General features: G+C 42.3%; 1 protein-coding gene across 5 annotated transcripts in view; it reads left to right on the top strand.

Annotated features, from left to right (window-relative positions):
• The window catches only part of SORCS1 (sortilin related VPS10 domain containing receptor 1), a gene marked incomplete at both ends in the record, with an annotated part of 539,831 nt that overhangs the window by 503,671 nt on the left and 23,101 nt on the right, over nucleotides 1–13,059 (top strand). For all 5 annotated transcript variants that reach the window (XM_080694691.1, XM_080694692.1, XM_080694694.1 and 2 more), the window contains 2 exons: nucleotides 4,508–4,620; nucleotides 7,546–7,677. In XM_080694691.1, coding sequence (XP_080550817.1) covers nucleotides 4,508–4,620; nucleotides 7,546–7,677 — 245 coding nt within the window. The remainder of the gene's footprint in view (nucleotides 1–4,507; nucleotides 4,621–7,545; nucleotides 7,678–13,059) is intronic.

Here is a 13,059-nt window from a genome sequence, read left to right as displayed (position 1 = left end):
TATTTTGTGACAGATCAAGTAATAACAATAGGAGTGGTGGTAGCGATTAACACCGATGGCCTTACTATCCACCAGTGTCTGTTCTAACCACTTGATATACACACACACACACACACACACACACACACACACACACATATATATATATATATATATATATATATATATATGATATGGCTTATTGAATCTTTTCAATTACAATTATGGAAATAAATCTATAATTGTCCCTGTTTTACAAAAGTTTCTGTGCATCTCCCATGTTGCTCTTTCTTGTCTTGTTTCTGTGGTAACTTTACAATCTCTATCCCAGGGTAAGTCATCCTCCATATAATGGGTTATCACCTGTCTTTTTGTTAAACATCTAGCTGGGGAAGCAGTCTGTTCCTCCTCTAACCAGATTCCTGAGCTGCCAAACAAATTTAATTCATCTTCACTCAAATAAGTTGTCCAGGGTATTAAGTACATGATATGAAACTTTTAATGACAAGTATGACTTATTAAAGAAAAATCACCCTAGACAGAATTAAACATCAGCACTGAACTCAACTGAACTGAAAGGCAAGAGGTTTTTAAATGCTGGCTTAGCTAATAGGAAAGGACCGGAGGACATTAAGGAGTCCATAGGGTTATCAGTGTGATTAGACCATCTGCCTTAATTAATTGCTGGGTAGGGAAGTTCCTTCCTTTCCCACCCTCCCACAGAGATGGGGTAGGTTTTTTTTTTTTTTTTCTTGATGAGTATTACATTTCAAAGAAATGATTTCCAATTCTATAAAAAGCAAATGTCTGAGTTGGAGAAGATTTACATCCCAGGCAGAGAAAGCATATTCAGCAGCAAGTTTTCCAGAATAAATGCTTTAAGAAAAAGGGAAGTCAGGGGCCTACAGTCAGAAGTCACCTGTCTAAAGTAGTCAAAGACAGGAAAGGGGTCTCTTTTATGATCATATTTAAGGAGGTGATGTCCTACAGAGAAGCAGGTGGAGGGGCCAGGGACATAGTTCACTAGTAGAGTGGCCCCTAGCATGTAGGAAGCCCTGAGTTCTAATCACCAGACTGCAAAATTATAAAAATAAAAAGTGGAGGATGGATTATCTGCCCAATTCCATCCAGTAGACTAGAAGAAAGGAAATCTAGCTTGCATTGTTCCCCATAATTTTCCCCAGGGCACAGACTTACTTTAAATAAAGAATATGAATGCACTTTCTGCAGCTGCAAAAAACAATTTAGTATTGGTGTTTACCTGTCAGTCCTCCCATGTGCTACCTCTCTTTGCTAAATAAACTTAACAACAAAAAAATAGCACTCTTCAGCCCTTCTCTTCCTGTCACTCTGTTCTCACCCTGGAAGGAGCTGCATCATTTTTTTTTTTATACTAAGATAAGCATTGTCTCTTGTAGCTGAAGTCTCCAGAGCTTGGTAAGAGGACAGGGGAAGTGAGAATGGTATAAACATCTATCTTTGGAACAGAAAAGTTAGAACTCAGTGGATAAATCTCCAGGACTGCTATTTACCAAGCAGCTAATTACTATACATTTCATTTTTCTCCATCCAAACTGAATACATGGTATTCACATAGGGGACTGCTGACTCATAAAACAGGCTTTGAAGCTGGGCGTGGTGGCACATGTTTGTAATCCCCGTGCTTGAGAGGCTGAGACAAGAGGATCACACAGGTTCAAAGCCAGCCTCAGCTACTGAGTGAGGCTCTCCACAACTTAGATCCTGTTTCCAAGTAAAATATAAAATAGGTCTGGGAGTATAGCTCGGAGGTAGAAAGCCTCTGGGTTCCACCCCTAGTACCACCAAAATAAGTAACGGGCTTTGAAAGGTACGTCTAGAATAGGGTAACTGCCACAAACATGCATCAGTGTAAGAGTCTTCAGAGCATGTGTCTGATTAACTCGTCCACATCTTCTGCATCGTTAGAAGATGTACTAGCGGGCTCTCTTGCTTCTTGAATGTGTAATCAGTCGGCATCACCAATGTCACTTAGCCCCCACTGAGACACAGGGACATGCTTGGAATAAGAAATGCTTGTTGAATAAGCAAATTCATAAACAGCAAAGAACTTTCACTGCAACGTAATCATTAATTCATTTCAAAAAGCATTTACCAATTAAATTACCCAGGGATAGTCACTGTAGTCCTATTTTTCTAGTCAGCGCCTCAAGGCCAGGAACACAAGCCCTTGTCTTCATGGAGCTTCTAATCCAGTTTGAGAGACATAGAATGAAATTGACCAATATGGTCAGTAACAATAAGTACAGCAAAGATGCCTGAGTCCAGTGAGGAAGGGCCCCTACGGCTGGTGATGGAGGCTGGGTGAGGAGGCTTCCTGAGGCTGGGTGCTTCAGAAAAGCCTCCATAGGCAGAGACTGACTGATGAGAAGGAGTCAGGCTGCTGTAAGCTGCGGGTAGAAGCCAGAGATCTGGAAGGCGGATGGTGCGATGGAGGAGCAGGGGCAGGGTGGAGGGGAGGACAGGGTCTGCAGGGCAGGAGTAGTGTATGGGGTAGGAGAGAAATTCTGTACTGGGTTAGTTGGGACTAGGAAGGCCCTGGTAAGAGTCTGAATTTTATTCTAAATGTGGGGAGCCATTAAGGCTTTCCCCTAGATTGATGTCTCTGACTCAGTTGACTGTCCTTCTCCCAGAGTCAACAAGGTTTGGGGTTATGGAAAGTTCAAAGAGGTCTGAGAGAAGATCAGGTGGTAATGACATGAGGGTACTGATTGACCTATCTGTAATGTGTGTGTTTTGTATTGCTCTGTATTGTATTCTGGTGGTGGTAGCACAAGAATGTTGATTGCCTTGTAGCTGTGTATAAAAATACCTCTGGAAAAACAAGGTCGGGGTCGGCTCAATAAAGACGAGATTGACCCAGAAGCTGCGTTGGCCAGGAGTGTCCACATAATAGAGAATACTGACCCAGGCATAGTCATCGACCCGTAGGAAATATTGACCCACGAACAGGGGTCGACCAGTAGAGATAGTAGGCTGGTGGCTCCCCCGCGTTAGAATTTAAAATTCTCCATCCTCATGCCTCACTTCAGAACCCGTACTCTTGCTGTCTGGCTCTGGCAGGTGGTGGCCTGTACGGGGATGGCTCCGGCACTAAATGCAATGTGGAGCCACTCGCAGGCTTTAGTGGAGAGCAGCATGATCCCAGTATGTCCTGTGCCAAACACTGTGCTGGGTTAGGGGGTGTGGATGTCACAGAACGACAGCCTAGAAACATCTAGCTGTGGCAGCACATTTAACCAAGACTTCATCTGCTGAGCTATACAAGTCATCGCCACGCAAGGGCCACTTCCAGGGACTGGTGCATGAGAACACTGAGGATGACCCAGTCCCAAGACATGGAGGAATCTCTACCAGCCAACTTTGGCTTATAGACCACAGAAGTCTTGCTAAGGCCTCTGCACACTGAAGAGCACGCACCCAGCCTGCCTCCCCTCCCTCGCTGACTGCGGTGCCTGAGGTTCTTGGGTGCCCATGCCTCCTCTGAGTGCCTCCCCACTTCCTCCCTCAGACCGCCCTGCTCTATTCAGTCACCATTCTACTTCTTGGAAGACCCAGGCTAACTCAGAACTAACTCAGGGGATACAAATAACAAACAAACATACAAACAAACAAACTAGTATAATCCTTGACTTCAGGAACTTCAAATTCCATTAAATGAAACATCGATGCACACAAAGGGTAACAAGAGAATAGCTACAGTAATAAGGGCAAATGTGTAATCACATAATCACTATTATACCATCATATAAAGATAATAAAAACATGTGAAAAACACAGTAGTTTCATATTTAAAAAAGAAAAAGCTTCTGTGGTAGGGATGAATTCAAACTTTCTCAGTCAGTCTTAGAAAGCTTGAATTACTTTTTTAATGTTTTGTGGATAGACAGGGGGTGTGAGTGGGCATTCTAGGCAGAGGAAAAAGGTGTGCAGAAGCCCTGGGGTTGCTGGGCATGATGGGACACGCTTGTAATCCCCGTGCTTGGGAGGCTGAGATAGGAGGATCACACAGGTTCAAAGCCAGCCTCATCTACTTAGTGAGGCTCTTAGCAACTTAGTAAGACCCTGTTTTCAAATAAAACATAAAAAAATAGGTCTGGGAGTACAGCCCGGAGGTATAAAATCCCTGGGTTCTACCCTCAGTACCACCCAAAAAAAAAAAAAAAAAATAGAAAGCCCTAGGGTCATAATCCTGCCAGGCATTCAGGGCCCTCAGATCAGTTAGTGCCCAGCACTGCAAAGTCTGGAACCAGAGATAATGGGCAAAGGCTACAGAGTTAGGCATGGGCCAGAGTCTAGAGCTCTGGCTTAGAAAATGAGGATCTAGTGAAATATCAGGGATAGGATAATAAATTCTCTTTCTAGAAGGGTCACTCTGGTGAGTTTGAAGAGAAAGGACCTTCCACAAGGACTTTGCACAAAGTACAAGTTCACACAGCTTGAGAGAACTATTTGACTTGCAGTAACCTATCTGCTGTTGTACCCGCAGAGGAATTCCGCTCCCTGCGCCTGTCCTTTTCTCCAAACCTGGACGACTACAACCCGGACATCCCTGAGTGGAGGAGGGACATCAGTCGAGTCATCAAGAAATCCCTGGTGGAAGTGAGTGCGAAGAGTTCCTTCCCTTGCTCTGACACAGGTCCCCTCTGTCCTGGAAGAAGTGCGGGGAAGAACTTCAAAGCTGGGGTGGGAAAGAGCTGGAGCCAGGGAGGTCCAGCTTATCAGTCCAGTATCACTGACACTGAGCCTCTCTCACGCAGGTGCACAGTGGGCACTATGGGTGAGTGCACCCATCGCAGATACGTGGTCCCTGCCCTCAGAAAGCATATTCTTTTTAAAGAAGAACATGTATACCTGTAACAGGTAGACAGCAGAGTTCAGAATTAGGCAATCAGTAGGTGTAAGAACTCAGCTATGGTGCCTAATAATGATGGGGGGGCGGGGGTGCGGGCAGTGTTTAAGTGTCCGTAAGGGCCAGGACAATTAGGAAGAACATCCTGGGCTCCATTGCTACAACAGTACAGTCTGCACTTGCTACGCGAGGTCATCATATGTTAATGTCCCATTTCTTTTAAAGACATTTCTCACCTATACTAGCTCCAAAAGGAAGTAACTTATTGTCTTCATTTTGTAGGAAAATGAGGTTCAGAGAAGTTAGGTAACTTGCCTACACTCACACCACTAATTGGTGAGAAAGTTTCAGAACTGAAGCAAAGGGAAAACATCCAGTTTCTGGGTTTTTAGAGTGAACATGGCCTCCTGTGGTTTCTGATATAGTACCGAGATGGTGCATTTTATCCCTCTCTGAGCAAATGTCACACATCTCTACCTATCTACTCCATTTTTATTATTGAGCAGAAGAGAGGGACCTACTGCACAAAACCCAGGAAAACAGACTAGAGCTGCCTTTTTCTGGGGTGTCTTCTTAGCCCCCAGGAAAAATCCATTTGTGATTTTATATATTCCTGATCCCAATGGTGCCACTTGATACAAAGAGGATTAAATTAAGGCATTACAAGAACTCCTGCTCAGAAAAGAGATATCCTGCCCAGCCTCTCCACACCATCTTCACACCATCACCTAGTTGATATTTACTTAATGCTTACAATATTAAAAGCACTGACCAGTGTTTGTGTTACTTAGCATTTAACACCAGGAGTAAGCTTATGATGTTGGTACCAGGTTATACTCATTTTACAGGGGAAGAAACTCAGAGAGACACTGGATAACATATTAGGTCATGCAGTTAAAAAAAAAAGTCAGTTTCCAGTATAAGGACCTCAAGAGTAGAATCCTTATTTTGTGATTTCACTCTGTTTTGCTCTGCTACTATCTTTTGATTTTTCACAAGGAGAAACATGAGTGGGTGGGATGGTGCTGAGACAGGCGTGTCTCCATGGACCTCTGAGCAATTGCCGTCTCACCTCTGACTTCTTAGATGTCACCATCCATGGCATCATCGATTCCTAATCATTGTGGCCACCAGAAAGTATAGCTACTAGGCAAAGGCCAACCTGCAATAGAACTCTGCCCTGGAAGCTGTCTGTCCCTGGAGTGAGAACTGGCTTCTCTCCCCTGTCCAAGAGAGATGATTTATACACTTTAATAAAACTTCTGCCCACCTAATTCTCGCTGTCCCTGCAGATCTCCCAGACGACCGTCCAACTCCCCCAGGCAATTTATCAAGCAGGCATTAGCTCAGCAATGGCCAGCCTTCTAGGCTAATTTCCCTTTGCACTCACTGCCTAGGGAGTGGATGCCCAGTGCCTCCACCTTCACACCAGCTGTCCTGGAGGCTAGAAACCAATACTCACTAAGATTTCTAGGCTGCTGGATATTATGATCAGCTAAATGCAGAATAAATGTGATGGCTCAACATCTCTCAGGTCAGGGTGGTAGTGGTGTGGGAGTAGGTGAAGGTTTAATACCTTTCAGTATCCAAGACACCTAAGTTACCCAATTCTAAGGGACAGCTGATTCAGCCTCTGGTCCCCAGTTTATGTCTTCAAGATCAGCAATTACACTTGGCCACTTTCTTAAATCCTAAAAGATTGCGTTGCTAAGTGTACTTACTTACCTCTTCAAATTGTATGACATAGAGTCAGCTTATTTATAGTTTTCTTAATATTCATTATGTGACAGAATTTGGAATAAAATCGGTTGCCTTTTGCTTTTGACCTATTAAAGGAAATCTGTAATTAAACATCATTCAGTAAACATTTTTGCATATAACAAGGAGGATTTTAACTTAATCTCTGAGTCTACAATCTAATAGGGGCAAAGCACTGCGGGATCGGTTGTAATAGCAGCTAGTGTGTGTGTCAAGAGAAAGGAGGTACAGAACTCAGGTAACATCACAGATTACACAGGAAGCCAGAGCTCTTATACATCACCAGGATCTTCCTAAATGGTCTGAGCCCCTGTCTAACCTTCCCTCAGTTCCTGTCTTTCCTGGGATAGAAATAAAGATGTGCACCACCCAGATGCCCACTCAGGGAGAGACTTGTCTCAGCTGCTGGAGGTGCTGAGGGCAGAGGCTTCACCTACCTTGCTCAAGTTGTATCATATCCTGGGTCAGGTCTGATGATGGACTAGTGTGGTTATAAAAAGTCCTGGCTGTCTCAGCCCAACTGAAGACAAGTCTCAGGAGCTGGTTGGTTTCTGCACAGGGTCTCCTGAGGCTGTCACAGAACCACAGGACAGCTCATCTCCTCCCCCTGTCCACGCCTGGTTCCTTCCCTTTGCTTCCACAGGGGTCATTCCTAAGAGCTTTCCATCTTTTCTTCTTCTTTTTAAATACTCTTACTGGTGCATTGTGATTATACATCACAATGAGGTTCAAAGCAATACAAACGGACTCTTACTTGACTTTCTGCCTGAAGCAGCCAGAACTCACTCCTTGCTTTCAAGGCCCCCTCCCCACAACCCGTGTGTCTTCTGCTGCCACCCCCACACTTCAATGAACACCTGGTCCCTTCTCCTAATTGCTTCCTGGTGGACTCACCTGAGCCTCTGTCTTTTCCTCAGGCTACAGGGGTTCCAAGCCAGCACATCCTGGTGGCCGTGCTGCCTGGCCTGCCTACTGCTGCAGAGCTCTTTGTCTTGCCTTATCAGGACCCAACAGGAGAAAACAGAAGGTCACCTGAAGATCTGGAACAGGTGAGTCCCACAGGAGACCTCTTCAGCTTCTCTCTGCAGCAGGAACACCCCACTGCTGCCCTGACCACCTGGACGCTGAGAGGTCTTGGGAATCTGGGATTGAAAGTCTTCAGTGTTCCAGTCCTTTATTTTTTAACCATATGCTGGTGGCCCTCATTGCAACTTCACCTAAAAAAAAAAAAAAAAAAAAAACACATTCCAGAGTGTTTACTGTACACAGTCTGCCAATCAGTCACAGCCACCACCGAACACTCCACAGTTTGTATGATGAATTAGATTAATCTGTGTGCACAAACATGAAAAACTGTCCAAGATATTAAGTAGAAAATAGCAAGTACAACACATAGAAGAGGAATCTATTTAGAGCTTGCTTTCATCACAAAAAGTGTCATGAGAATGAATAATAAAGGATGCATATCTTTTTTTCAAAAGGTACAACTTTTATACAAGTCATTAATCCTTTTATCATCTCCGTATTTAGATGCTCTGATTTCTTTCATAATAAGTGAGTAACATTTGCTCCGGGGTCCCTCTTCTGGCTATGTATGGGTTCATCTCCTATCTGTCACCTTCTGTGCTCCAGATCTTAGAAGAAACTTGTGAAGGAATGACCTCATCCCCTCTCTTCATGCTCCAGACCTTTTCTTATTAAAAACAAAACAATATGGTACGAAACCCCAGCAGGGGAAGGCCTGAGATTCTGGCCATGGAGCCCTAAAGAATGTGAGAACCACACCCTAGCGAAGGGACCTTGGCCCTCTTTCCTGAGCTTCCTCTCAGAGCATCCCCAGGGGGGCAGAGATGCTGGCTTGGATCAAGCTATCTTGTCTGTGAAATAAATTGAAAATTCCTCCCAGTGAGAAGTCTTTGACCTTGTTATAAGGATGATGCTGGTGGGGTTAATCAAGTGACCTCTGTCTGGGAGGGTTCTACCAGTCTCTCCTTCAGGTCTCCATGAGTGACAAAAGGCTCTCTTGCCCGTTGTGGCCTCAATGGGGTTAGCACATCCTGCTATTCTGAGGCCAGCTGCTCCCGAAAGAGCAAGCTCACCTTCTAGCACTGTGCGCCCCTGCTTATCTCTGTTTTCTAGAGTAACAGACCAGGATCTGCCACTCCTGGAGAGGAAAGATCACCATGCTCTGCGGAGGTCTTCTGTGATGCTGTGCTTGGAGACAGGAACTATATGTGTGTTGTCTTACAGAATCCTTAAAGGACATGAGAACATTTAAAGGAACAATTAAAACCATGGAAAGATGACAACCACAATTAATACATTTCCTCCTTGTCTCATTATATTCCTTTTCAAATTTGACAGATGAAGAATTCAGAATTAAGAGAAGAACAGGAAAAAAAAGATTTAAAAGTGATATAGCTGTGCCGGGCGTGGTGGTACAGGCTTGTAATCCCCACGCTTGGGAGGCGGAGACAGGAGAATAGTGCAGGTTGGAAGTCAGCCTCTCTGGCTTAAGAGACCCTGTTTCCAGATAAAAATATTTTAAAAAATAGGTCTGGGAGTGTAGTCTGGAGGTAGAAGGGCTTCCAGGAACCCCAGTACCACCAAAAAAGAAAAAAAAGGGGGGATATAGCCTATTAAGGCATTTTGAAAAGTTAAAGATTCACTATGAACGTAATTAATCACACAATCTCAAACTATTTTCTATATACTTGCTTGATCTGCCCTTTCCGTCCTGAATTTTTGATGTGGGGGATTTAGATTCAAAAGATACTCTGTAGTTCACCAAGTTGATGACTGAAATAAGAAACTGGAATGAGAAGTAGAGAGATAAGAGTTGTACCTTTTTTAAAAAAATATAGCAGGAAACAGAAACTTAAATCTGATGATGAGAAATCCAAGGAAAAGAACTATGTGTGGCCAGTTTGTTTCTTCTTGTATGACATCCAGGAAACTCCCTCAGCATTTCAATTAAGCAAAGTCTTTTATGCTAAGAATGGGATTGGATGAACTAAGGTTACCTGGAATTTAGTTCTGGCTCCATTGTTTCCCCATGATTTAATTTGTGCTGAATGCATAGGGAAAGATCTTCCCCTATTGAATGCAAGAGGAAGATTCCTCAGCTATTATCTGAAGTGACCTTAATAATGTGACAGGATCAGGCTGTGCCGAATAAGTCATCTCCAAGGTCATTCCAGCCAAACTCTCTCTAAGCGTGACACCAGAATGTTCTTTATGTTTAGCAAGGTTTGCATTGCTCATACCAACATCAGGGATAAACATTGGTATTTTGGCCAAGGTTCACCTGGTCATTGACCAATTCACCAAAGCCCATTTTAAATCCATAGCTTCATGTTTTATCACTTGTGTTTTGTATATTTACCAACAATTCCACTATCCCTAAGTTTCTCTTTTTTATGTTTCTAAGATTGACACTATCATGCTAATAATCTGAGAGCATGTTTTCCCCTAATTATTTCATTAAAAAGAAAGGTTTCGATCTTGAATGTGTTCATTAAGTGGCTACCATCTCCAATGGTCTCTTTTGTTTGTGTGGTACTGGGAATTGAACCAAAAGTCATTCTACCTCTGAGGTAGACACCCAGCTTGATTTTATTTTTATTTTGAAACAGGGTCTTGCTAAGTAGCTGAAGGTCTCACTCAGCTGCTGAGGCTGGCCTTAACCTGTGATTCTCCTGTCTTAGCCTCTCAAGCACTAGATCACAGGCATGCACCACCATGCTCAGAATATCACTATTGTTGACTAAATATTCCTAGAACACTACCTTCTGGGTACATGATGGGATTATCCTGTGAGTCTCTTGTGTTTGGGCAGAGCCATAGGATTTTTGCAAGCCAATGAGTTGGGAGAAGAAGTCTAATGTGTTGTTTCCAACCGGAAGAGTTCAAGTGCTCATAAAGCCTAGAGAATTTCTTTCCCCTCCCATGGTGTCGTGAATGGGAATGTTTGACATGGCTGCTCCACTGCCAGCTCCCTGTATGAATATAACAAGCTGCCTCTTGGCAGCAGATAGGTTGTGTGAGCAAGAAATAGGACTTTGTTGATTCAAGCCCCTGAGAATTTAGAATTGTTACTGCAGCCTCACATAGTTGATTCCGACTGTTACACTCTATCTTCATCTTATGTGAAGATGAGGAGAATTGGCGTTTTTCTACTCTCGGGTCTTTTTGATGGTTGCTTTTGTAGCACTCGTATTGAGTCTTTGCTGTCCTTTGAAAGTGGTAATTTAAATGACGCGTGGGTTGCACTTGAGTCATATCCATAGTCTACGAAGGAGGCAGATACCAAGAATGATCTGCCGTTTCTTTGGCCCTGATTGTTTAGCTGAAGTAGACTAGGAAATGGACTGTGCAGGAAAGCAGCAGCAGAAAGATGACACTAGAAAGGATAAATGAAGTCGGCTAAGAAAACACTCTTCAGTGGACAGAAAAAGAAATCAATTCAACTCGCTTCAGCAGGTTCGGTCTCCCAGCAGTCACACGTTACTCCACTCGGGTCTTTATCAGGCATCAGGCGAGTGTTTTTTCATCTTGTTTAGATTCTTGCTGTGCTTTTTTGTAGGTCGCAGTTTATAGTATTCTTGCCATAGCTAAGACACTTCAAAATACTGTAAACTTTATACACTGGTGAAAAGAAGCTGGCAATGCTGAGAATATTGTGGAGAATCACCTGTTCCCATGACTTGTGTTGGTCAGCCCATACTGGGGAGGGCTGTTTAACTCATGTACTTCAGAGATGAATTAGAGATAGGAGCATAATTAACACATGCTCAAGTTTTTTTTTTTATTATTTATTAAATCCCCTCAACCAGACCTCTTTCTAGATAGCTCCTGCTGTCTGTCTTTGTCAGCTGGTTCAAGGAACATGTATTTTTTAATGAAAATGCCCTTGGATCAAGAGTCAAACAAAACTGAATTCAAGACTCCACCCTTCAAATATTAACTAGATGAATTTAGGTATGTGCTCGAAACTCTGTTCCATTCCATTAAGATACCAGAACTGATATCTAAGAAAAAATAGTACTAACATCTAAGGGAAAATAGTTGGAAATAAGAAACTTTGCCTAATAAAATGGTTAATTCAAGCCGGGCTTGTTGGCGCATGCTTGGAATCCCAGCATTTGGGAGGCTGAGACCAGAGGATTGCACTTTGCGGACAGCCTCAGCTACTTAGTGAGGCCCTCAGCAACTCAGTGAGACCCAGTTTCAAAATAAAGAATAAAAAATAGGGCAGGGGTTATAGCTCAGAGGTCAAATGCCCCTGGGTTCCATCGCCAGACCCACAAAAATAAAAATAAAAATAAAAAATAAAGTGCTTAATGCATATATAATACATTTAAAACATAGACAACTGGCTCCTGTTGTGATTAAAACAATACAGAATGAGCACTTCTACAAGCACCACAGTAAACATCTAAAATGTCAAAATCTGTCAACAGTCTTATAGTAATTTATTTCAGTCAAAAAGTACATAGTTCTAATTGAGGTTATTCTTGTGTGAAACGCAAATTTCATTCAGTTTTATTTCTTGTGCATAATTTCTTTTCCACAGAGTATGTTTTCTTTATTGTATGTCCTTTGATGCAAGTTAAATACATGAAACACACATCCTGTTACCAGATTATTTTTGCATAGGCTGCTTAATGTTATAAATGATACAGATAAAGCCAGTGAAGCACTGCCATAAACTAAAATACATCTGGGAAGTTAATTACTTTCAGAAGGAAGTTTGCTGGAGAATATAAATTAAAAATAGGTTGTTCTGATAAATGCTATTTTCTAGTTTACTTATTTATATGTCTCACTTGAAGATAAACATTTGCAGGGACTAAACATGAATATTTCTTCATCTGGTTGAAATTAGGAAGTCTTTTTCTTGCAAGTATATAGCTTTTTTCTGTGTATGAGATATTTTCTACAAAACAGGTCAATTTCTTAATTGTATATGACTAGTCCTTCATAGCTGAGTTCATATTTTTCGGCAATTGTATATATGTATGTGTGTGCTTTTATGTGTACACCCACATGCATATTAACATATTATATTATTATATATACATTTATTATACATATATGTATCTCATAGCCTAAACCTTTATGGTAGACCTTTAGTAAAAATCCATTATCAAGCTGAGCATGTGGCATATACCTGTAATCTCAGGTCCTGGGAGTCTAAGACAAGAGCCTGGCAAGTTTATGATCAGTCTCAGCAACTTAGCAAGACCCTATTTCCAAATAAAAAATAATATAGGACTGGGAGTTTAACTCAGTTAAAAGTTTCTTCCCTCACGGTTTTATTCCTAGTATAAAACACACACACACACACACACACACACACACACACACACACACACATCTATTGTCAGATTCCTATCAATAACTTACCAATTGAATGATAGATAATAATA

This window comes from Muscardinus avellanarius, assembly GCF_963383645.1.
Source record: "Muscardinus avellanarius genome assembly, chromosome: 4".
Taxonomy (NCBI): domain Eukaryota; kingdom Metazoa; phylum Chordata; class Mammalia; order Rodentia; family Gliridae; genus Muscardinus; species Muscardinus avellanarius.
Note: the sequence above shows the minus strand (reverse complement) of the source record. Positions and strands in the feature narration are given on the sequence as shown.